Below are 23,287 nucleotides of genomic sequence, written 5' to 3' on the forward strand. Positions count from 1 at the left end.
TTTATTATTTTTTTTACCCCCAAACCTATATATCAATCTGATCAGCTCCTCCTGTTCTATAATGTGCTGCTCCAGCAGCGGATTGAACCGCTCAGATCCGTGGGCAATGTCCGTTCGTGGCTCGAGGGTCTCCGCACCCGGGGGCTTGGGGCCACAGTATAAAGTAAAAGGGGGTATTTACAGGGAGATGATAGTTCATGACGCCACCCGTGGTATGCGGTAATTTGGGAGTACCGCCACTGCCGTTGTTGGGAGTACCAGGGGTGATGGAATGGGGCAGCAAGGTGTCGTTACCCACCATGGGTAGGGTTATGCCCCAGTGCTCTGGAAGATGATACGGGGTGCCGTGACGGGTAGATCACTCATGTACTCACTCAGTCAATAAGCAGACGCTGACAACCAGGTAAACCAAGTCTCTAGGTGCCGTTGCCTCTCAAGGGGAGCTCGTACGGGTCCCGTCCCCTGGAGCACTGCCTGGTGATCCATGACCTGCCTCCTGGCACAAAGTTAAGATTCACTGTAGTGGCCCGGTAGTCTGGAACTTGCCGGGCCCCGCTCCCCGCTGTGGCTAAGTGTGGGAGCCTGCTCTCACGGCTCACGCTTGGGATTTTAGTGGGCTGCGTATGTGGAAGGCCCTATCCCCCTCATTGCGCTAGTGCCCCGATTCTGGACCTAGTGGGAACAGTCCATAAAGGCTCCGCTCTCCGCAGGTTAATTGCCGGGTTGCCTGAAGCTTCTCCCCAACCTAGGGTCCGTGTACCCCGCCGTGCCTTTGGTCCCAGGCTGCTGACCATTCACTCAACAGGTCCAGGCACCTTGCCTCAATCCCCTGTGACTGGGAGTCTAACTCCTGAAGGTCCAGACCACCGCCTGCAACCTAGACAGCTCCTTGCTTCCTCGTCTTCACTTCCCTCTTCTCCTACTTCACTTCACTTCACTGATACTCTCCTGACCCTCCCTTCCTGACCCCTAGGTGGGCGACCCTATTCCGCTTAAGCCGCCCACTGGTGTGTCTGGTGGGTGTGGTGCAGGGTATTCCTAGGATTTGATTTGCTGTTGGAGGCAGCACTGTAAGATGGGGACTAAGAACCATGAGGGATTTGAATACTGCAAGGGAAAAGAGCGTGCAGTACCCTGTGACGACCTGATAGTCCAGGGGCGTCACAATAACAGTCTGCTTTCAGATCATATATCACATTCAATAAAGGTTCCCATTAATCTGCACAGAATGCTGGACAATAAAATGGTTAAATGTAAAAAAAAGTGGACTTTCCCTCAAAGCCTTTTATTTATTTTTTTTAACTCTGTCAGTTTTTTCTTACCCCCCTTTAGGTGTCCCTGTGTATTCAATTTATCTACAGTCATATAATGATTCCTTTTTTGGGTTGCAGGAGAAAGTGGTGCTGGGAAGACTGAAGCCAGTAAATATATAATGCAGTACATAGCGGCCATTACTAATCCAAGCCAGAGAGCTGAGGTGGAGAGGTAAATAGATATATTTTTTTGGGGTAAACATCATTCATACTAGACGGTCTTTTTGAGCTTTTTTATTGTTTCTCTATGCCATGTTGATCCACCATCTTCCGTTCAACCTGACAGGGTAAAGAATATGTTGCTGAAGTCGAATTGTGTGCTGGAGGCTTTTGGGAATGCTAAAACTACCCGCAATGACAACTCCAGCCGGTTTGGAAAATACATGGACATTAACTTCGACTTCAAAGGAGATCCTATTGGGGGACACATCAGCAACTACCTATTGGAGAAGGTAAGGGCACCTGCATAATGTTGGGATGAGTGTTAAAGACTTTTCTCCAATGGAATAATCCATATACAAGTGGTATTGATTTAGGAAAAACTGGCAGTGGGGTTAACCGGGAAGTAGATATATAGTGTGTCTATTGTCTTATATAAACTCCTTGGCCACATAAGAAGTGACTGCTATTATAGCACTTGGTAGGTGGGAGCCTTTGCCATTGTGCACTGTATGGCTATGTGCACACAGTGCGTTTTTTGCGGCGTTTTTCGGGTGCGTTTTTGGTCTCAAAACTGCATGACTTTGCTTCCCCAGGAAAGTCTATGAGTTTTCATTTTTGTTCTCTGCACACAACTTTTTTTTTAACCCCTTAACGACCTTTGACGTACTGGGTACGTCACGGTGACATGGTGCTAAACGACCCATGACGTACCCAGTACGTCATGGCGAAATCGCGGTCCCGGAGCCCAGGGGAGTCCAATTTCTTTGATTAAATGGTAGATTCGGAAAGGAGGGGACCTCTGCCTGACCTCAGGAGGGGTGGTGCCTCCTCCCCGAACCTACAGAGGCTGTGATTGGCTGACAACCGCCGCTCAGCCAATTACAGCCACTGTAATGTTCCAGCCATTGAAAAATGGCTGGAACATTTAAATCCAGCCCTGATCAGTGCTGCTGTAGCACTGGCCATTGGCTGGAGCTGGGTGATCGGTGCTTCACCCGCCCCCAGCTCTGATTGGAGAGACCGGTCTTGTGACCGCTCTCTCCAATCAATGTGGATCTGCAGCCTGTGACCGTCCCTGGAAGCCGAGGAGAGCGGTCTCTGCGGGTGCCCATCGGTAAGTTGCCGCCCGCCCCTGTCCCCGATCGCCCGCTCCTGTCCCCGATCGCCCGCCCCTGTCTCCGATCGCCCCGCCCGCCACCGCCGCTGTCTCCGATACCCCCGCCCGCCACCGCCAGTCCCGCCGCGGCTCTGATCGCCACCGCCAGCCCCGCCGCTGTCTCCGATCGCCCCGCCGCCGCTCCCGATCAACCGCTGTCCCCGCCGCCACGCTCGCCACTGTCCCCGCCGCCGTCGCACCCACCTTTTTCAGCCGCTGCTGCCCTCGAATCGGCTCCCACTGTTCCCGATCGGCGGCCGCCGCCTCCTTCATCGGCTGCCCCTTCTCCATCGCCACTACACCTCCTATCCCTCCATGTGCTGCAAGCCACCCTCCCCCCACATGTGGGGGGAGGGTGGCTTGCAGCACATGTGGGGGGGCGGGTGGCTTGCAGCACATGTGGGGGGAGGGTGGCTTGCAGCAGTACATGTGGGGGGAGGGTGGCTTGCAGCACATGTGGGGGGCGGGTGGCTTGCAGCAGTACATGTGGGGGGCGGGTGGCTTGCAGCACATGTGGGGGGAGGGTGGCTTGCAGCACATGTGGGGGGAGGGTGGCTTGCAGCATGTGCTGCAAGCCACCCTCCCCCCACATGTACTGCTGCAAGCCACCCTCCCCCCACATGTGCTGCAAGCCACCCTCCCCCCGGGGCCCCCCCTCCTCCATGTGCCATCTCTCTCTCCCATCAGACTCTGCCCCCCTCCCCGATCTGCTGCCTGCTCTCTCCCATCCTCTTAATCTACTGCCCCCTCTCACCCTCCTCAATCTGTTGCCTCCTTCATCTGCTGCCACTTCTGTCTGCTGTGATCCTGCTGCCTAGATCCATCCTGTAAGGTAGGTATCCCCATCTCACCTCCCTCCCCCCCCCCCATCCTCTGTCGCTCCTCCATCCGCTGCGCCATTTTCCATCTTCCATCCGCTGCGCCCTTTCCCATCCTCTGCCGCTCCTCCATCCGCTGCGCCCTTTCTCATCTTCCATCCGCTGCGCCCTTTCTCATCTGCCGCCCCGCCCTCTCGCATCGCATTATCCAGCGCAGTTGCTCGCTTCCAGACTGCAGTGGATGATGCGATGCGAGACTCGTGCATTGCTCTCACGTTTGGCACTGGTCTTAGTGGCAGGCGCTCATTTTTTTTTTTTTTTTTTTTTTTTTATTCATTTTTTTTTTTTTACTGATGTCTGTATTTTTTATTTCGCCAAACTAATTTTTTTGTATGGGGGGGGGGGGTCTGGTTTCCAAAATGGGATCACATGTGGGGGAGCTCCATTGTTTAGGCACCTCAGGGGGTCTCCAAATGAAACATGGCGTCTGCTAATAATTCCAATCAATTTTACTGTGAAATGGCGCTCCTTCTCTTCTGAGCCCCGCCGTACGCCCAAACAATTGATTTCAACCACATATGAGGTACCTGTGTACTCAGGAGAAATTGCACAATACATTTTATGGTGCATTTTTTCCTGATACCCTTGTGGAAAAAAAAGCTACCTGTTTGAAAAAACAATTTTGTGGTAAAAAAAAGAATAAAATATTTTCACGGCTGAACATTACAAACGTTTGTGAAGCCTCCAGGGGTTCAAAGTGCTCACTAAACAGCTAGATAAATTCCATGAGGGGTCTAGTTTCCAAAATGTGGTCAATTGTGGGGGAGCTCCATTGTTTAGGCACTTCAGGGGGGTCTCCAAACGCAACATGGCGTCCGCTAATAATTCCAACCAATAGCTGTGAAATGGCGCTCCTTGCCTTCCGAGTCCTGCCGTGTGCCCAAACATTTGATTTCCACCACATATGGGGTATCTGCGTACTCAGGAGAAAATGCACAATACATTTTATGGTGCATTTTTTCCTGATACCCTTGTGATAAAAAAAAGCTACCTGGTTGAAGCAACAGTTTTGTGGTAAAAAAAAAATGTTTTCTTTTCATGGCTCAACGTTATAAACTTCTGTGAAGCCCCCAGGGGTTCAAAGTGCACATCAAACATCTAGAAAAAAATATTTGAGGGCTCTAGTTTCCAAAATGGGGTCACTTATGGGGGAGCTCCATTGTTTAGGCACCTCAGGGAGTCTTCAAACCCGACATGGCGTCCGCTAATGAGTGCAGCTAATTTTGCACTCAAAAATTCAAATGGCGCTCCTTGCCTTCCGAGTCCTGCCGTGTACCCAAACATTTGATTTCCACTAAATATGGGGTATCTGCGTACTCAGGAGAAAATGCACAATACATTTTATGATGCATTTTTCCTGATACCCTTGTGAAAATACTAATTTTTATGGCTAAAGTAACATTTTTGTGTTAAAAAAGTAACATTTTCATTTTTTCGTCTACATTGCTTTGGTTGCTGTGACGCTCCTAAAGGGTTAATAAACTTCTTGGATGTGGTTTTGAGCAGAGTGAGGGGTACAGATTTTAGAATGGGGTCACTTTTGGGTATTTTCTTGCGCCTAGGTTTCTCAAATCACTCCAAATGTGATGTGGTACCTAAAAAATTTTTTTTTGTAAATTTTGTTGGAAAAATGAGAAATTGCTGATGAACTTTGAACCCTTCTAACTTCCTAACGGAAATTTTTTTTTTTTCAAAAATTGCGCTGGTGTAAAGCAGACAAGTGGGAAATGTTATTTAGTAACTATTTTGTGTGACATATCTTTTAGATTTATGGGCATAAAATTTCAAAGTTTAAAAATTGCAAAATTTTCAAAATTTTTGCCAAATTTCCAAAATTTTCACCAATAAACGCAAAACATATCGGCCTAAATTTACCACTGACATGAAGTACAATATGTCACGAAAAAACAATCTCAGAATCGCCAGGATACGTTGAAGTGTTCCAGAGTTATAACCTGTCAAAGTGACACTGGTCAGAATTGCAAAAAATGGCCGGGTCTTTAAGGTGAAAACAGGCTGGGGGCTGAAGGGGTTAAGCTGCGTTTTTGAGCTTAAAAAAAAAAATGGACATGTCAATTCTTTCCTACGTTTTTCTGCGTTTTCCCCCCATGCAATGCAATGGAAAAACGCAGAAAAACGCAGAGATCAAAAACGCAGCCAAAAACGCACCAAATCGTGGTAAAAAAACGCATGCGGTTTTTGCTGTGTTTTTTTGCCGTGGGTGCGTTTTTGTATGTTTTTTAGCGGCCAAAAACGCAGCGTCAAAAAAACGCAGCGTGTGCACATAGCCTATATACGAATGGACCACATAATTTTGGTATCTCAAAGCAGAGATCCCATCCTAGCATTCACAATACGTCTGTCTTCTCTGTGACTGTTACCCCTGTATCGCAGTTCGTTACAGTGTTGCTAATGTGAAATATCTAATTGCAATTAATTTGTATTTACTTGTGTTTTCTTTCAGTCTCGGGTGATTGTTCAGCAGCTGGGAGAAAGGAATTTTCACTCTTTTTATCAGGTTGGTTTTTATGTTTAGACCTGTTTTATCTGATGTGCCATATGTTTACTTCTTCTTCCATTCTGATGTGATTGCTGTAAATTAAATTTCCCATGATGCCTTTAAGTTTACATTGGGAGTGGATTTCTATCACATTGCACTTGCTCTCCTGACTCCTACCTAAGGACAGCAAGAATAGATAAGTGTCTGCTATCCCCTAACTAGACCCTACAGCGTTCCACTGTATGCAGCTTCAGCTGGACTCCCCTGCCTCTTGCTTGTGAGAGATTGCTCCCTGTCAGCACTTGCAAGCAGAAGGCAAGGAAGAAGGGCTGAAGCTAGATCTCATACCATGAACTGTAGAATCTGAACGTGCAGGCAGTGTGAATCAGGGGAGTTTTATAAATCTGCTGCTAATCATTGTATGGACTCGGCTACTATATCACTGCTATCATGTAATAGGGCAGAAGTTATATCTTCAGCAGCATTCTATGCATGAATGTATAGAGGAACAAAGCAGGTGAGCCTGAATGGGGAAGAGAGGTGTGACGGCTTCAAAGAGGGATTTAATAGATGGTGATGTTATCTTTTAGTTCACAAGAAGTTAGAGACTGACCTCCTAACTACATAATAGAGCAAATACTGGCTCAGACCTGATATAGCTATTCATAATGAAAGCTCAAAATGTATAAATGTAACTAGGCTGGGATGATACAAATTATGCAACTGGAATATTGCTGGTGAGTTTGCATTATATGTGTGACTCGCCCACCCCAGGGCTATGGGACACCCGGTGCCGGGCCGAACTAGTCTGGGGATCGTCATTGGTGGCTGGGCCCGACTCCGTGCCTTGATGGGGTCAATTAATATGGCTGATGACTTGGGAGTGATTAAAGTTTATATTTGTCGTGACGCCACCTGTGGTTTGCGGCTATTAAGCCGCCGCTGCTGTATGAGGCCTTCGGGGCTGATGGAATGGCAGCTTGGATGGTCCTGCTCCCCACAGGTGGAGCGGTGCCCCGGGGCAACAGTTGGTGCTTGTAAGTGTCTATGCAGTGATGGAATAGTGCAGGCGGAATAACGGAGACAACACCAGGGTGTGCAATTTCAAGATGTTTACTCACTGGTCCTGGGCTGCAGCACACTGGTGCCTTCAGACTGCTGGAACCCCCTGTCAGGGACCTCCGCCGATCCTGGGTAGATCCTGGAGTGAAAGCCGGTGCACCCCTCTATGTGTTCCTTTTCTCAGCCGTCTCCTTAAGCCTTGCCCTTGTTGGCTGAGCCTGGCTCGGCCTCCACTACAGCCTCCGGGCCAGGGGCTCGCCTGTCGGTTATTTGCCCCCTTTCCAAAGGTTCTGCTGTGGGCTGTTGCCCGGGGAGCTTGCAGCTTTCCCTGGGCCTCGGTTTTTACTGTTGGAGATGATTTTTCCTCCTCCGGTTTCTAGGGACCGTCCCCTGTTTGCAGCTTGATCCCTCCACTGATGTTCCTGTGGAACAGGCCACGAGCCTAAAAGCTATCTGTGGCCCTGGAATCCCTTCTTTTCTCTGCTTGGTGTCACCTGGACCCTCTGAGTCCCAGGGTCTTCACCAGGAAGCGTCATCTGGCTGACTAGAGCACTACTCTTCTTTCTCTTCTGCCTACTGCAGACTGTCTGTCTCCTCTGCCTCCCGCACACTTCTCTCTCAGACTGACTAAACTTGACCTTCCTTCTCTACTCTACACTCGGCTCGCTCCTCCCACCCACCCAGTTGCTAAGCTACCACCCTATGGGAGCAGGGATGGGTCTTACGACCCCTCCCAGCATGCAGCATGGGAGGGTTGCTGCCCCTGTCCCTGGTCCCTGTGTGTACGTAACAATAGGTGTAGTGCAGATTTGCCTGTGGACCGGTATTCACTCCTTTCCTTACCCAGGATGGGGAATCACACCTCTGGCTGGGGTGCAATGTCTCTGTGGCGACGGAAGCCTCAGGGGCGCCACACTCCCCCACACCGAATCCCAGCACGTCCTCGGGCTGAAAAACAACAAGAACAGTGGAAAGAAATTGCTAAATTTTTGTATGCATGAAAACAAATAAACTTTTCTTCCCTTTATGGGAGGCACATATTCTTGAACGTTGCAAAACATAAAATAATAAAACTTTAAAGTCTTTTTAAACTAGAACAGACCAGCCACATTACATCCAGTGGCCTGGTTACACATCAACACACTTCACATATAAACACATGTAACTGCGGACCACTTTCAAGTCCAGTGGCCCGGTTACACATAGACAGTGGGGGGGTGACATCTTCAAAAAGAACAGAGGGGCAGGAATTCAGGAAGGGTGTCATCTTCGAAAACAACAATGAACAGACATACAGGGGCTACTTAGAGTTTGACATCTTCTTTAATTGCAGAGGTCCTCTTCTGGCTCAGCTCCCAGTGACATGGAAGCTGCAGCCAGGTTGGTCTGGGTCCCCTGGGAGCTCGTGCTGGGACTGTTGCGGGGTAATGGTATCGGAGCTGTGTCCTCCTCTGGCTGTTCAGGAGTCTGCTCTTCAGCCACAACAGTTGCTGGGGTAGACGGCGTTGCGGCCTGGTCTGATCTGGCCGGATAGGGTGTTTTTGCGCCGGACGTCTCAGCATGGACTTCAGTCAGGATCGCAGCATGGATCACAGCTTGGGTCTCAGCGGGCATCGCAGCATGGATCTTAATGGGCATCGCAGCAGAGACTTCAGTCGGGATCGCAGCAGGGATCGCATTCGGGATCGCAGCTGGGACCGCATTCGGGATCGCGGCGGGCATCGCAGCGGCCTCTGGTAGTAACGCCGGCGGGGTCAGCACACCCGATCGGGCAGTGGCAGTATAGGACTCACCCAGGTCTAGGCCGGAGATGCTCTGCAGCAGGATCGCCATCGCTGGTGTGGGCTCCGTATGGTCATGGGCGGCACCTCCACACAGGCCTCGCTGCACTGACATCTGCAGACTCCTCATGGCCAGCACCATCTCCTTCCCCCACACGGCTGTCTCCCGTCCGCTCTGCTCCTTCATCCCGTCAGCCATCCTCCTGACCTCAGCCTCCAGCTCAGCGGCGGTCACAGGCCTGATCCAGGTGAGCTCCTCCTGGCCTCCGCTTATGCCGTTTTCTCTCTTCCTCCAGACAGCAGCATTAACTGCCAGGCAGACACTTTCCTAGCGCGTCATTTTGCATCTGCTGCTCTGCATAGCGGGCTTAGCTTCGCGCTCTTCCTTGCAAGATCAAGGGGGCAGGGCTTACTTTCGCGCCCTTTCTTCTGGCACGCCCCCCTTCTTCCCGCGCTTTGCAAGCTGTAATGCCGGAGGTTCTCACAGTAAAACAGTCTGTTTGGCTAAATTCACATACACAGTTCTTTCAGGCGCACAGTACCCGTCCTGGGCATGAAATCCTGTTTGTGACGCCAAAGTTGACTCGCCCACCCCAGGGCTATGGGACACCCGGTGCCGGGCCGGACTAGTCCGGGGATCGTCAGTCGTGGCTGGGCCCGACTCTGTGCCCTGATGGGGTCAATTAATATGGCTGGTGACTTGGGAGTGATTAAAGTTTATATTTGTCGTGACGCCACCTGTGGTTTGCGGCTACTAAGCCGCCGCTGCTGTATGAGGCCTTCGGGGCTGATGGAATGGCAGCTTGGATGGTCCTGCTCCCCACAGGTGGAGCGGTGCCCCGGGGCAACAGTTGGTGACCTCCACCGATCCTGGGTAGATCCTGGAGTGAAAGCCGGTGCACCCCTCTATGTGTTCCTTTTCTCAGCCTTCTCCTTAAGCCTTGCCCTTGTTGGCTGAACCTGGCTCGGCCTCCACTACAGCCTCCGGGCCCTGTCGGTTATTTGCCCCCTTTCCAAAAGTTCTGCTGTGGGCTGTGGCCCGGGGAGCTTGCAGCTTTCCCTGGGCCTCGGTTTTTACTGTTGGAGATGATTTTTCCTCCTCCGGTTTTTAGGGACCGTCCCCTGTTTGCAGCTTGATCCCTCCACCGATGTTCCTGTGGAACAGGCCACGAGCCTAAAAGCTATCTGTGGCCCTGGAATCCCTTCTTTTCTCTGCTTGGTGTCACCTGGACCCTCTGAGTCCCAGGGTCTTCACCAGGAAGCGTCACCTTCTTCTCTTGCTCCTGGCTGACTAGAGCACTACTCTTCTTTCTCTTCTGCCTACTGCAGACTGTCTGTCTCCTCTGCCTCCCGCACACTTCTCTCTCAGACTGACTAAACTTGACCTTCCTTCTCTACTCTACACTCGGCTCGCTCCTCCCACCCACCCAGTTGCTAAGCTACCACCCTATGGGAGCAGGGATGGGTCTTCCGACCCCTCCCAGCATGCAGCATGGGAGGGTTGCTGCCCCTGTCCCTGGTCCCTGTGTGTACCTAACAATGGGTGTAGTGCAGATTTGCCTGTGGACCGGCGTTCACTCCTTTCCTTACCCAGGATGGGGCATCACACCTCTGGCTGGGGTGCAATGTCTCTGTGGCGACGGAAGCCTCAGGGGCGCCACATGTGCAAAATAGTTTGGCTGCAGAGCCACGTTAACTGCCAAGGAAGGGGAGGCCAATCTGGGCCTCAGCTGATCCGGTATTCCCTTGATCCCAGTGCCAGTGTGGTGACCTGGTGAGCTTTACTTACATGCACCCATCTGTAGTTGGTGGTCCCCGTGGCCTGAAGCGTTTTGGGGTCCCCTCCTGTTGTCTCTGTCCTGGCCCGTGTGGCAGGCAGCTTGAACCTCTCTTGGGTTGGATCTCTGTCCCAGTTCCCAGGTTCCCTTTTTGCTGCTGTGCCCCGGACACTAACGTTGGTGAGGAACCCTAATGATTCCCTCACCGGGCAGATTGATCAGGTGAGCTTGAAGCGTCTTTCTGAACTAGGGCTCTGCACCCTGACGGTGCCTGATCCCGTGAGTACTCACACCGTACTCTCCCTGGAGATTGTACTCCTTTTGCCCAACAAGTCACTTCACACTCTCTCTCTGAACGTTGACTTCTGACTGACTTCGGACTGACCGTCCGACTGACTGTCTTCCAACTGACTCACTAGAATGTCTGTCAAGATGTCAGTCTGTCAACTGCCTTGACTAGCCCTCCTCCTTCCGGGTTTCTGACTAGCAGATTGGATAAATCCCGACCAATAGGTGGCCATCCATCAGATCCATCTCTAGCCTGTGACATGGATGTGTGTGTTTGAATGATATTTACCGGTACTGGTCTTCCAGGAACGTGGGGTTAGCACCGCACCTGTTACTGGATGCAATACCCTGTGGCACCTGACGCCTCAGGGGCGACACAAGTATCGAGTGGGCTCAGGAGATGGCTGGATTCGGCTGTTTTATGCAGCCAGCACCTGCATTTACCAGCATCAATCATTGAGTACCAATGGATTGCCATAGCACAGCTTCGATTGAGAAATACAAAAGTTATGGGTCTCAGAAAACGCCAAAACAAACTATGCATTTTTTTTTTTACAAATTCTGAAATCTAAAAAGATCTGTACAAGTTTGATATTGTCTTAATTGTACTGAAATGAAGAATCGCATCGTCCATTGTTACCGCACACTAAACACCGTAAAAACAAAACAAATAGTGGAATTGTGTTTTCTTCACCAGTTTACCATTTTTTTATATATTTTTTTCTAGTAGATTATAGGGTAAAATGAATGGTGAGATTCAAAACTACAACTTGTCCTGTAGAAACACATATGCCTGTGTCAATGACCACATTATTATGACCCTTCGAAGGAGGGGAGGAAAAATAAAATAATGGGCCATGGCTGGAAGAGGATAAAAGTGGGACTAATATAGTCCATTATAATGAATTCAACTCTACAAGTGAAAAAAAAAAAAAAATAACCTAAACTTTTCTTTTTTTTCTTCTAGTTGATCTTGGGGGCTCCTGAGCAGACGCTACGTTCCCTTCATCTCCAGAAGGATATCTCCTCTTACATGTACACCAAATCCATAGTTCAGATGAAGGTGAGAACAGGTTATGATATTACTACATTATAAACACATGAATAATATCGTTCATACCTAATAGAGATGAGTGAAATAAATTGAATTTGTTTTTAAGAAAATTTGCTTGATTTGGGGAATTGGCACAATTTGCGATTCGATTCACATGCATCATCCCAAAAATGTCATCAATATTTTGCATAAAGCAGAAGATTGCATAAACCAAATAAGGCTAACATGTCTTCCAGTTCAGCCAAGCAGTTTTGCCCATAATACTATTACATCACATGGCATAGCATAGCCATTCATCAGGGATTATCATAGCCTGTATAAAACCAGAGGCAAGGAATGCAGCTTCCATTTTGTAGTGAATCTGGCTAATGAGAGGATGTCACAGTTTCTAGCTCAGCAACAGAGATAAGGAGAGAAAGCCATAAAATACTGAATATACATAACAGAGAGTGCGTGATACCACAGCCGTGATAAACCACTACTATCAGTTTACCCATAGCCTTGTATGTTGAGGTCATTTTGATAAATAATAAGGCTGTATTTGCTTTAAAGAGCTTGAAAAGTGTGCAATACTGTCCTAGGAGACCTCAGAGTCTTCAGGGGTGTTTTCAGGGCATTGAAGACATTGGACTACTGGTGGTTTGCGGTGAATCAATTCACTGTAAGGCTATGTGCCCACGGGACGCTCGTACCTGCGGATATAGTCGCAGGTACGGCCGCATGTTTCCCGCAGCTGCCCGCTGGCAGCCGCAGCTATTTTTAGCTGCGAGTTTCCAGCGGAATAGCTGCGGGAAACATGCGGAGATTCACGCGATTTACCTGCGGACGTCCCGGCCTCTATCTCCATAGCGGAGGGCCGGGATCTCCGCAAGTAAATCCGCATGAATAATTGACATGTAGTTAGATGCGGCTGCGAGATCTCCGCAGGAGATTCCGCAGCCGCACTTTCCGCAGCGTGGACACAGACACTCCCCATGTCCCATAGGGTAACATGGGGAGTGGCTGTACATGCTAGAACCTGCGGATTTATCTGGAAAATCCAGAAAAATCCGCAGGTTTTCCTCGGCAAAATCCGCGGGTACAGAGTCCCGTGGGCACATAGCCTAAATTTAGGGTTTTTTTCACAAATTCGACGAAAATGACGAGTGCAAATTTCAAAAGATTTGTCTTTTTTTTTTTTTTTAGTAACCAATGTTATTTGCTTCACTTTTCATCCAGTCATCCATTAATGATTCTGGAGACTTCAAGGAAGTGTCGGAGGCCATGAGAGTCATTGGATTTAAACCAGAAGAGATCCAGACTGTCTACAAAGTCTTGGCCACTATTCTACATCTGGTGAGTAGGGGCGAGTATGTGGTCTTCGCGTAGGTTACAGTGTGGAGAACCAGCTGATACTCCTCAAGAAGACTAAAAATTGGCAGAACTCCTCTACAGCTGTGTAAATATACATATCTAGCGCAGCAATAACAGGCGTCCGCCATACTACAGCCAAGACACATACACAATGGTTTACAAGACCCAACAAGCACATTGCAAGATTCTTCCAGCTTCCTGTATTCACAGGGAAAATTCAGAACATCAGATTGCTCTCGAAGTCCCTTCTTAAAGTGGAAATTAAAAAAAAAAGATTGAATGTTGTGCTTTATTTTTTTTTTACACTACTCAGAGATTTCGGTTACCGAAAATTGACTGTTGTGTCAGCAATCTCTTAGCAATACCAAAGGGGTTTAAGCACTTTATGAACACTCTTTAATTTTAGAAGTCAGTGATGCTTAAAGAAGTATTGTCATGAAGATTTTTTTTTTTATTTGTATATATACATGTAATGTAGCATGTGTGTTAATATATTCACCTATATTCTGCCTCTTCCGCAATCCAGCGCAGTTACGCCCCTCTTGTCAGTGATGTCGTCGCACTTCAGACTATAATCTAAGCGTGATCCGGAATAGTTTTTTTACATTGTAAGTCTATGGAGCCTAACTCTGATGCTCAATAGACTTACACTGTAAAAGCCAATTCTGGTTTCCACAGAACACTGTGTGACCCGGAGAGTCTGAAGAGCAGTGACGTCACTGAGAAGAGGAGCAGAACGGAGCTGGGTCCTGAAGAAGGTGGCAGTATGTGAGTAATATTAACACATACACACTGAGCTACATTCACATATACACAGATTTAGTGAAAAAAAACCTTTCATGGGAGGGTTTCTTTACAGTTCGAAGATTTAACTAATGTAATTTTCTTAGAAGTTTACATGAGTTTTCACCAGATCATTTCCTTTTTAAAAGGAACAGTAAACTTCAGAAATTAATGTTAAAATTAAACTAGAAATATAATTGTTACTGATTTTTATTTAGTATTTTTTGGTAGAAATCCTACACAGAACACAGGGTAACCCCCTCCTGGTTGATGCCTTTGTTTGGACAGTGGCTGGATGAATTCCAACCCCTCCCCCTTGGCTAAGGTGTGAGGCTTAGATATCTAAGGCTATGTGCGCACACAGCGTTTTTTGACACTGTGTTTTTGTGCGTTTTTGGCTGCAAAATACGCCCAAAACCGCAAAAACGCACCGGTAAATAATGCATGCGTTTTTACTGCGTTTCAGTACGTTTTGCTGCGTTTTTGATCACTGCATTTTGCTGCGTTTTTCCAATGCATTGCATGGGTGAAAAACGCAGGAAAGCATTGACATATCCATTTTTTATTTTTTTTTAGCTCAAAAACGCAGCTAAAAAAAAAAGCAAGCTGTGTGCAGATAGCAAAAATGAAAACTCAGACTTTGCTGGGAAAGCAAAGTCATGCAGTTTTGAGCCCAAAAACGCACAAAAATGCACCCAAAAAACTCGCAAAAACGCTGGGAGTGCACATAGCCTTAGGATATTGCAGGAGGGGGAGGCTTCTGCTGCAGTCGGTCGTCTTCCAACTAAACACAGGACAGTGAGGAAAAGGAAGAGATACATGACTGAGCTCCTAAGACACAAAATATATTTTTATGTACTGTACTTGCTAGTTTTAATTATAACAAAATTTAAATCAAAGAAAAGAAGGAAATGAAGGGGAGAATTGCTGTAGATTGATTTTTCAACATCTTTAGTGTTTCTTGTTTTTTTACAGGATTTATTTGGAATTCAAAACCAATGATAAAATATTTATATGGATATGTAGTGGCTTAGTGTCCCATACCATAGGGTCTGTAAGGGGTACCTGTCAGATTGTCACGTTCACGGTACCAGACATATACAATGCTGCACAGTAGTCTCCCCAGAGAAAAGCCCCCATACACATTCAATTAATATCGGCCGCACCTGTTGATATTGATCGGTTTGGCCTCCTAATGTGTATGTGGGCGCCAGCCAACTCATTGTTAGGGGAGATGTTTAACGGACATGTCTGATTTAGTGAGGAAGGATGGTTGACCTTAGGGAGATCAACATCCACCACTACTATCCACCATGTCTGATTTAGGGCTGCCGATCACTTTGTTACTCCTTGAGATATGTTGCTGGTAGAGGAATCTTGCACAATATACTCTCGTTCTCTTTTCCTTGCATAAGTAACACATTTCTTTACTAAGTTATGATCACACACAGACTACATGTAAAATCATTGTGTCTTAAAAACAAACATAAGAGAGGGAAGGATGGTGTACATGAACTAGAACAGCATACCCAAAATGAAGTAGAGGGAAATAGATAACACAAGGATGCCTAGTATTCCTCAAAAAGGTGACTATGTGCCATGTACTGTGACATCAATGGAACAAAACAGGCTTCCAAGTACAAAGGTAGTACATCAAAATTTGGGATGAATTTTACCTAAAGTGCTAAGTGCAAACTCTTATCCAGGATTAATCCTGCACCATCACGTGCCCCCTGTATAGGACCTAAGGACCCCAACGCACGTTTCGCCAGGGTGTTGTTGCTTCATCATGGAGGAATTAGTTACAGATTTATCATAAAGCAGAAGAACAATCGCTTTGGTGTATGAGAGAAAGTTGAGATGGCTGTCGTCCAAATGATCACTCAAATCATCGTTTGTGTGATGCCCATCTGTGTACAGTGTCCTTAAAGGGACTAAGTCACCAGGTTTTTGCCACCTAACCTGAGAGCAGCATAATATAGGGGCAGTGATCCTTATTTCAGCAATGTGTCACTTACTGAGCTGCTTAGTGTAGTTTTGAAAAAAAATCACATATTAATCAACAGTAGATTATCATTAGAGGACTACTTGGTGTGCTGCCAAGTAGTCAAGCATATTCATGAGCTCGGTGTAACCTCACCCCCACCACTGATTGGCAGCTTCCTGTGTACACTGTATATGGGCAAAAAGCTGCCAATCAGTGGTGTGGGTGGGGTTATAGAGGTTCACATTCAAATAACTGCTAGATCTACAATAGAGAAAACATTGATATTATTAAAATGACAGCAAACAGCTCAGTAAGTGACATATCGCTGGAACCAGGATCTCTTGTCCTACATCATGTTGCTCTCAGATTAGGTGGCAAAAAACTCGTGACAGATTCCCTTTAAGTCCTAAACTGACTGTACTTTGTATTGGTCATTTATCAATAACCACCCATTGACACTCACTGGAAAACACAAAGGGGTTTTTTTATTATGTTTAATATTGTTTTGCATTCTGGCTTCCAATATGGTATCTAAAATAATAATGTATTCGGTCACTGCTTGATTTCATCATTTTTCATCTCTTCATCAGGGGAACCTCAAGTTTATTGTGGACGGAGATACCCCCCTGATAGAGAATAGTAAAGTTGTGTCCGTAGTGGCTGACTTACTTGGCTCCAAATTTGAACTTCTGGAGAAGGCTCTTCTGTTCCGGACCGTGGCCACGGGCAGAGACATTATCGACAAGCAGCATACTGAGAAGGAAGCCAGCTATGGCAGGGATGCTTTCGCCAAGGTACAAACAGGATGACTGCTGGGGTGATGCCATGCTACATCGTATATGTTACTTGAGATGATTGCTAAATTCTGTATATCTGTCTACAGGCCATCTACGAACGCCTATTCTGCTGGATTGTCAGTCGTATTAATGACGTCATTGATGTAAAAAAACAGGATGCAGCTCTCCATGGCAAAAACACAGTCATCGGCGTGCTGGATATTTACGGATTTGAGATCTTTGACAGTAACAGGTATGATGGCTTCCAACTATCCAACCAAAATGTAAAACTAGTGGTATATTAGTAAGCAGCGCGTTTTAATAGCTGCCAAAGTTTGGTAGTTTTGTTATTATTTACACAGATATATGGCAATTTTCTGAGTTTATACAGTAGCCAAAAAATGATAGAAGGCACATGCAAAGCTTTCTCCGCCTTAATAACAATTTACCCCATAGGTAGAAATACAAAAGATTGACAGCACAAAAAGACCACATGGTCTCGCTACACTACCCTACATGGTCTCGCTACACTACCCTTACATTTTTTATTTTCTTTTTATCTTCGGATAGATACATTGAAAATCTATTGAAACAGAGAATAACACAAAGAGCGATATTGTAAAAAAAAAAACAACATTTTTTTTTTATATATATATATATATATATATATATATATATATATATATATATATAATATATTAATCACAAATCATAGGTGTATTCTAATAATATACAATTATTGCTTAAAAACAGAACTATTGGGTGTATGGGCGAGATGATAAATGCTAATGGAATATAAGAGGCAGATGTGTCATGCTGTACTGTTATTGCACCAAAACAATACAGAATAATTATGAGGAAAAATTAATAAAAAATGCTAATAATATGCACTAGGTTAAATAGTGCACAAAATATCATGGCATATTCCAGTACTATACCGAAAAAGATACAATAAATTTAAAAAATATAATAATAAATGCTGGCAATATAAAATGAAGGGTGAGCACTGCTAAATCAAGTAAAATGTCTCTAGTTATCAAAAGCATGGTCAGTAGAAGTAGGTAGAGACTGACCAGTCACCTTACAGGTCATGATTAGTAGATACATGCATATCAATACAAAATGAAATCCTATCACCTAATGATATATTGAAATTAGAGTGCTGCCCAGATGGATTACAAACCCCCACAATGTGCGTTTCCCTCATTAACAGCTTCATCAGGAGCTGTCAATGGACTAAAAACATGGAGCATAAGTGGCGCCGGGACCTCGCTGGTTGGGATATGCTCCACAAGTGTTCTTCTTTCCCAAGATGTTGGCACATAAATATATTTTTATCCCATAGTGCATCTTCTGAAAGTTTGTTCCAAGCAACCTCTTCTCTGATCTTAGTGAAATAATAGTCATCTGTACCGCTATCCCTTGATACTTTAGGGTACCTTCACACTTTAGCGATGCAGCAGCGATCCGACCAGCGATCTGACCTGGTCAGGATCGCTGCTGCATCGCTACATGGTCGCTGGTGAGCTGTCAAACAGGCAGATCTCACCAGCGACCAGTGACCAGCCCCCAGCCAGCAGCGACGTGCAAGCGACCACTGCGCTTGCACGGAGCCGGCGTCTGGAAGCTGCGGACAATGGTAACTAAGGTAAACATCGGGTATGGTTACCCGATGTTTACCTTAGTTACCAGCGCACACTGCTTAGCGTGTGCAGGGAGCAGGAGCCGGTAGCACAGGCAGCGTGAGAGCTGCGGAGGCTGGTAACGAAGGTAAATATCGGGTAACCACCTTGGTTACCCGATGTTTACCTTGGTTACAGCTTACCGCAGGCTGTCAGACGCCGGCTCCTGCTCCCTGCACATTCAGGATTGTTGCTCTCTCGCTGTCACACACAGCGATGTGTGCTTATCAGCGGGAGAGCAACAATAAAAAAACGAACCAGGGCTGTGTGTAACGAGCAGCGATCTCACAGCAGGGGCCAGATCGCTGCTCAGTGTCACACACAGCGAGATCGCTAATGAGGTCACAAAAACCGTGACTCAGCAGCGATCTCAGTAGTGATCTTGCTGTGTGTGAAGTACCCCTTAGGCTATGTGCACACGGTGCGTTTTTCTCGGTGTTTTTGCGCGGTTTTCGGGTGCGTTTTTGGCCTCAAAACTGCATGACTTTGCTTCCCCAGCAAAGTCTATGAGTTTTCATTTTTGCTGTCCCCACACAGCGTTTTTTTTCAGCTGCGTTTTTGTGGTGACCACAAAAACGCAGCATGTCAATTATTCCCGCGTTTTTCACTGCGCTTTTCATCCATTGAGTTCAATGGGATGTTGAAAGACGCAATGAGAAACGCAAATAGCTGCGTTTTGGTGCGTTTCTAAGACCAAAAACGCAGCTATAAGCGCAGGAGGTGGGTAGTAAAGTGACGTGTACAGGAAGAGGATTCCTTCTGTCAGTATAGACAGAAGCGTGAATCCTCCCGGTACCGTCACCGCCGCATCCACCTCCCGTCCTGTGCATGTATGCTGCCGTGCGGCGCCATGTACAGGCAGGAGGTGGAAGCGGCTGCGAAAACAAAAGTTAACAGTAGAATAAAAAAAAAAAAAGTTATACTCACCTGTCTGCAGCCTCGCGGTGCCATGCCCGCTCCCAGCTCCTGTCACGGTATCGCCGCTCCCGCTCCGGCTGTGTGCAGTCTCCCCGGGGCAGGACCTTGCTTGCAGGACCTGGCGATGGATCACCTGATGCAGTCACCTGACGCATCAGCTGATCGAGTCTCGGGCTGACGCGGGCGCCCGGCCGGTATCAGCGGATGCGTCAGGAGACTTCATCCCTGATTACCGGCAGCTGCTGCAGCGATCGGACAGGATCAGACTCCCGCCCCATCGCTCCGGGAGCTGCCGGTAATTCAGCACATAAGTGAGTATTATTTTTTTTTTTTTCTACTGATGCATCAGCTGATTGTATAACCGGCTTTTATACAATCAGCTGATGTGTGATGGGATTCACATCCTTTAACCTGACACATCATCTGATCGCTTTGCCTTCCAGCAAACCGATCAGATGATATTGGATCCTGATTGGACGGCGCGGGACCCTAACCCAGGATTACTGCGGAGGGGGGTTTATCTCAATAAAGATGGAGTCACTAATTGTGTTGTGTTTTATTTCTAATAAAAATATTTTTCTGTGTGTTGTGTTTTTTTTTTATCTTTACTAGAAATTCATGGTGGCCATGTCTAATATTGGCGTGACACCATGAATTTCGGGCTTAGGGCTAGCTGATAATATACAGCTAGCCCTAACTCCATTATTACCCGGCTAGCCACCCGGCATCAGGGCAGCCGGAAGAGTTGGATACAGCGCCAGAAGATGGCGCTTCTATGAAAGCGCCATTTTCTGGGGTGGCTGCGGGACTGCAATTCACAGCGGGGGTGCCCAGAAAGCATGGGCACCCTGCACTGTGGATTCCAATCCCCAGCTGCCTAGTTGTACCCGGCTGGACTCAAAAATGGGGCGAAGCTCACGTCATTTTTTTTTTAAATTATTTCATGAAATTCATGAAATAATTTAAAAAAAAAGGGCTTCCCTATATTTTTGGTTCCCAGCCGGGTACAAATAGGCAGCTGGGGGTTGGGGGCAGCCCGTACCTGCCTGCTGTACCCGGCTAGCATACAAAAATATGGCGAAGCCCACGTCATTTTTTTTTTTTTTGGGGGGGCAAAGAAATCCTGCATACAGTCCTGGAAGGAGGATGCTGAGCCTTGTAGTTCGACAGCTGCTGTCTGCTCTCCTGCATACACTATTGGAAGGAGGATGCTGAGCCTTGTAGTTCGACAGCTGCTGTCTGCTGTCCTGCATACACTATTGGATCGAGGATGCTGAGCCTTGTAGTTCTGCAGCTGTCTGCTCTTCTGCATACACTAGTGGAGAATGAAGAACACATTGAAGAAGGAAATGACATCAGACCTTTTTTTTTTTTGTTCACTGATAAAAAACGCATAAGGACGCAGTGAGCAAAAACGCAGCAAACCGCAGCAAAAAAACGCACCAAATCGCGGCAAAACGCATGCGTTTTTTGCCGCGTTTTTTCGACGCAGGTGTGTTTTTGTGCGTTTTTAGCGGCCAAAAACGCACAAAAACGCAGCGTCAAAAAAACGCAGCGTGTGCACATAGCCTTATACTCCACTGATCATGACACGCCAAGTATTGTTTGTGAAGAGATCAATCTAATGACTGGATATTTCTCAGGAGCCCAGTAGACGGGGAGATTTATTACTTCTGGTCTACTGTGTGAAGGTTGCATACCTTGCTGATGAATCTACCATTGTCTTAACATTTTTTATTGATGGGATTAACCATTAATCACCCACTTGAGGATCAGTGGGAGTCCAACCTCTAAAGGCCCAGTCACACACAATGACTTAGGCTATGTGCGCACAGTGCGTTTTTCGCGGCGTTTTAGCGCGTTTTTCGGGTGCGTTTTTGGCCTCAAAAATGCAGGACTTTGCTTCCCCAGCAAAGTCTGAGTTTTCATTTTTGCTGTCCGCACACATCTGTTTTTTTTCAGCTGCGTTTTTGTGGTGCCACAAAAATGCAGCATGTCAATTATTCCCGCGTTTTTCACTGCGCTTTTCATCCATTGAGTGCAATGGGATGTTGAAAGACGCAATGAGAAACGCAAATTGCAAATATAGCTGCGTTTTGGTGCGTTTTGGTGCGTTTCTAAGACCAAAAACGCAGCTATAAACGCAGGAGGTGGGTAGTAAAGTGACGTGTACAGGAAGAGGATTCCTTCTGTCAGTAAACACAGAAGCGTGAATCCTCCCGGTACCGTCACCGCCGCTTCCACCTCCGGTCCTGTGCATGTCAGCTGCCGTGCGGCGCCATGTCTGGGCGGGAGGTGGAAGCGGCAATCAAAAGTGAACAGTAGAAAAAAAAAAAAAGTTATACTCACCTGTCTGCAGCCTCCCGGTGCCATGTCCGCTCCCAGATTCTGTCACGGTATCGCCGCTCCGGCAGTGTGCAGTCTCCCCGGGTACGTATGCCTGCAGGATGCAGGACCTGGCGATGGATCACCTGATGCAGTCACCTGACGCATCAGCTGATCGTAAGTCTCGGGGTGACGCCAGCGGCCGGCCGGCTTCACCTATCAGCGTATGCGTCAGGAGACTTTATCCCTGATTACCGGCAGCTGCTGCAGCGATCGGACAGGATCAGACTCCCGCCCCATCGCTGCAGGAGCTGCTGGTAATCAGCACATAAGTGAGTATTTTTTTTTTTTTTTTTTGCACCGATGCATCAGCTGATTGTATAATCGGCTTTTATACAATCAGCTGATGTGTGATGGGATTCAGCCCCTAGAACCTGACACATCATCTGATCGCTTTGCCTTCCAGCAAACCGATCAGATGATATTGGATCCGGATTGGACGGCGCGGGACCCTTGACCCAGGATTACTGCGGAGGGGGGTGCTTTATTTCAATAAAGATGGAGTCACTAATTGTGTTGTGTTTTATTTCTAATAAAAATATTTTTCTGTGTGTTGTGTTTTTTTTTTATCTTTACTAGAAATTCATGGTGGCCATGTCTAATATTGGCGTGACACCATATACAGCTAGCCCTAACCCCATTATTACCCAGCGAGCCACCCGGCATCAGGGCAGCTGGAAGAGTTGGATACAGCGCCAGAAGATGGCGCTTCTATGAAAGCGCCATTTTCTGGGGTGGCTGTGGGACTGCAATTCACAGCGAGGGTGCCCAGAAAGCATGGGCACCCTGCACTGTGGATTCCAATCCCCAGCTGCCTAGTTGTACCCGGCTGGACACAAAAATTAGACGAAGCTCACGTCATTTTTTTTTTTAATTATTTCATGAAATTCATGAAATAATTAAAAAAAAAAGGTCTTCTCTATATTTTTGGTTCCCAGCCGGGTACAAATAGGCAGCTGGGGGTTGGGGGCAGCCCGTACCTGCCTGCTGTACCCAGCTAGCATACAAAAATATGGCGAAGCCCACGTCATTTTTTTTTTGGGGGGGGGGCAAAGAAATCCTGCATACAGTCCTGGAAGGAGGATGCTGAGCCTTGTAGTTCGACAGCTGCTGTCTGCTCTCCTGCATACACTATTGGATGGAGGATGCTGAGCCTTGCAGTTCTGCAGCTGCTGTCTGCTCTCCTGCATACACTATTGGATGGAGGATGCTAAGCCTTGTAGGTCTGCTCCCCCTGACTCTCCCTCCAGCATACAGTCCTGGATGGAGCATGCTGAGCCTTGTAGTTCTGCAGCTGCTGTCTGCTCTCCTGCATGCACTATTGGATGGAGTATGCTGAGACTTGTAGTTCTGCAACTGTCTGCTCTCCTGCATACATTAGTGGAGAATGAAGAACATAGTGAAGAAGGAAATGACATCAGACCTTTTTTT

General features: G+C 47.2%; 1 protein-coding gene across 1 annotated transcript in view; it reads left to right on the forward strand.

The window, feature by feature from the left end:
- Positions 1-23,287, forward strand: part of MYO1D (myosin ID) — a 139,224-nt gene that overhangs the window by 65,071 nt on the left and 50,866 nt on the right. The window contains exons 3-9 of the mRNA XM_075350264.1: positions 1,392-1,485; positions 1,600-1,765; positions 5,974-6,027; positions 11,886-11,981; positions 13,191-13,307; positions 16,686-16,889; positions 16,979-17,124. Coding sequence (XP_075206379.1) covers positions 1,392-1,485; positions 1,600-1,765; positions 5,974-6,027; positions 11,886-11,981; positions 13,191-13,307; positions 16,686-16,889; positions 16,979-17,124 — 877 coding nt within the window. The remainder of the gene's footprint in view (positions 1-1,391; positions 1,486-1,599; positions 1,766-5,973; positions 6,028-11,885; positions 11,982-13,190; positions 13,308-16,685; positions 16,890-16,978; positions 17,125-23,287) is intronic.

This window comes from Anomaloglossus baeobatrachus, chromosome 5, assembly GCF_048569485.1.
Source record: "Anomaloglossus baeobatrachus isolate aAnoBae1 chromosome 5, aAnoBae1.hap1, whole genome shotgun sequence".
Taxonomy (NCBI): Eukaryota; Metazoa; Chordata; class Amphibia; order Anura; family Aromobatidae; genus Anomaloglossus; species Anomaloglossus baeobatrachus.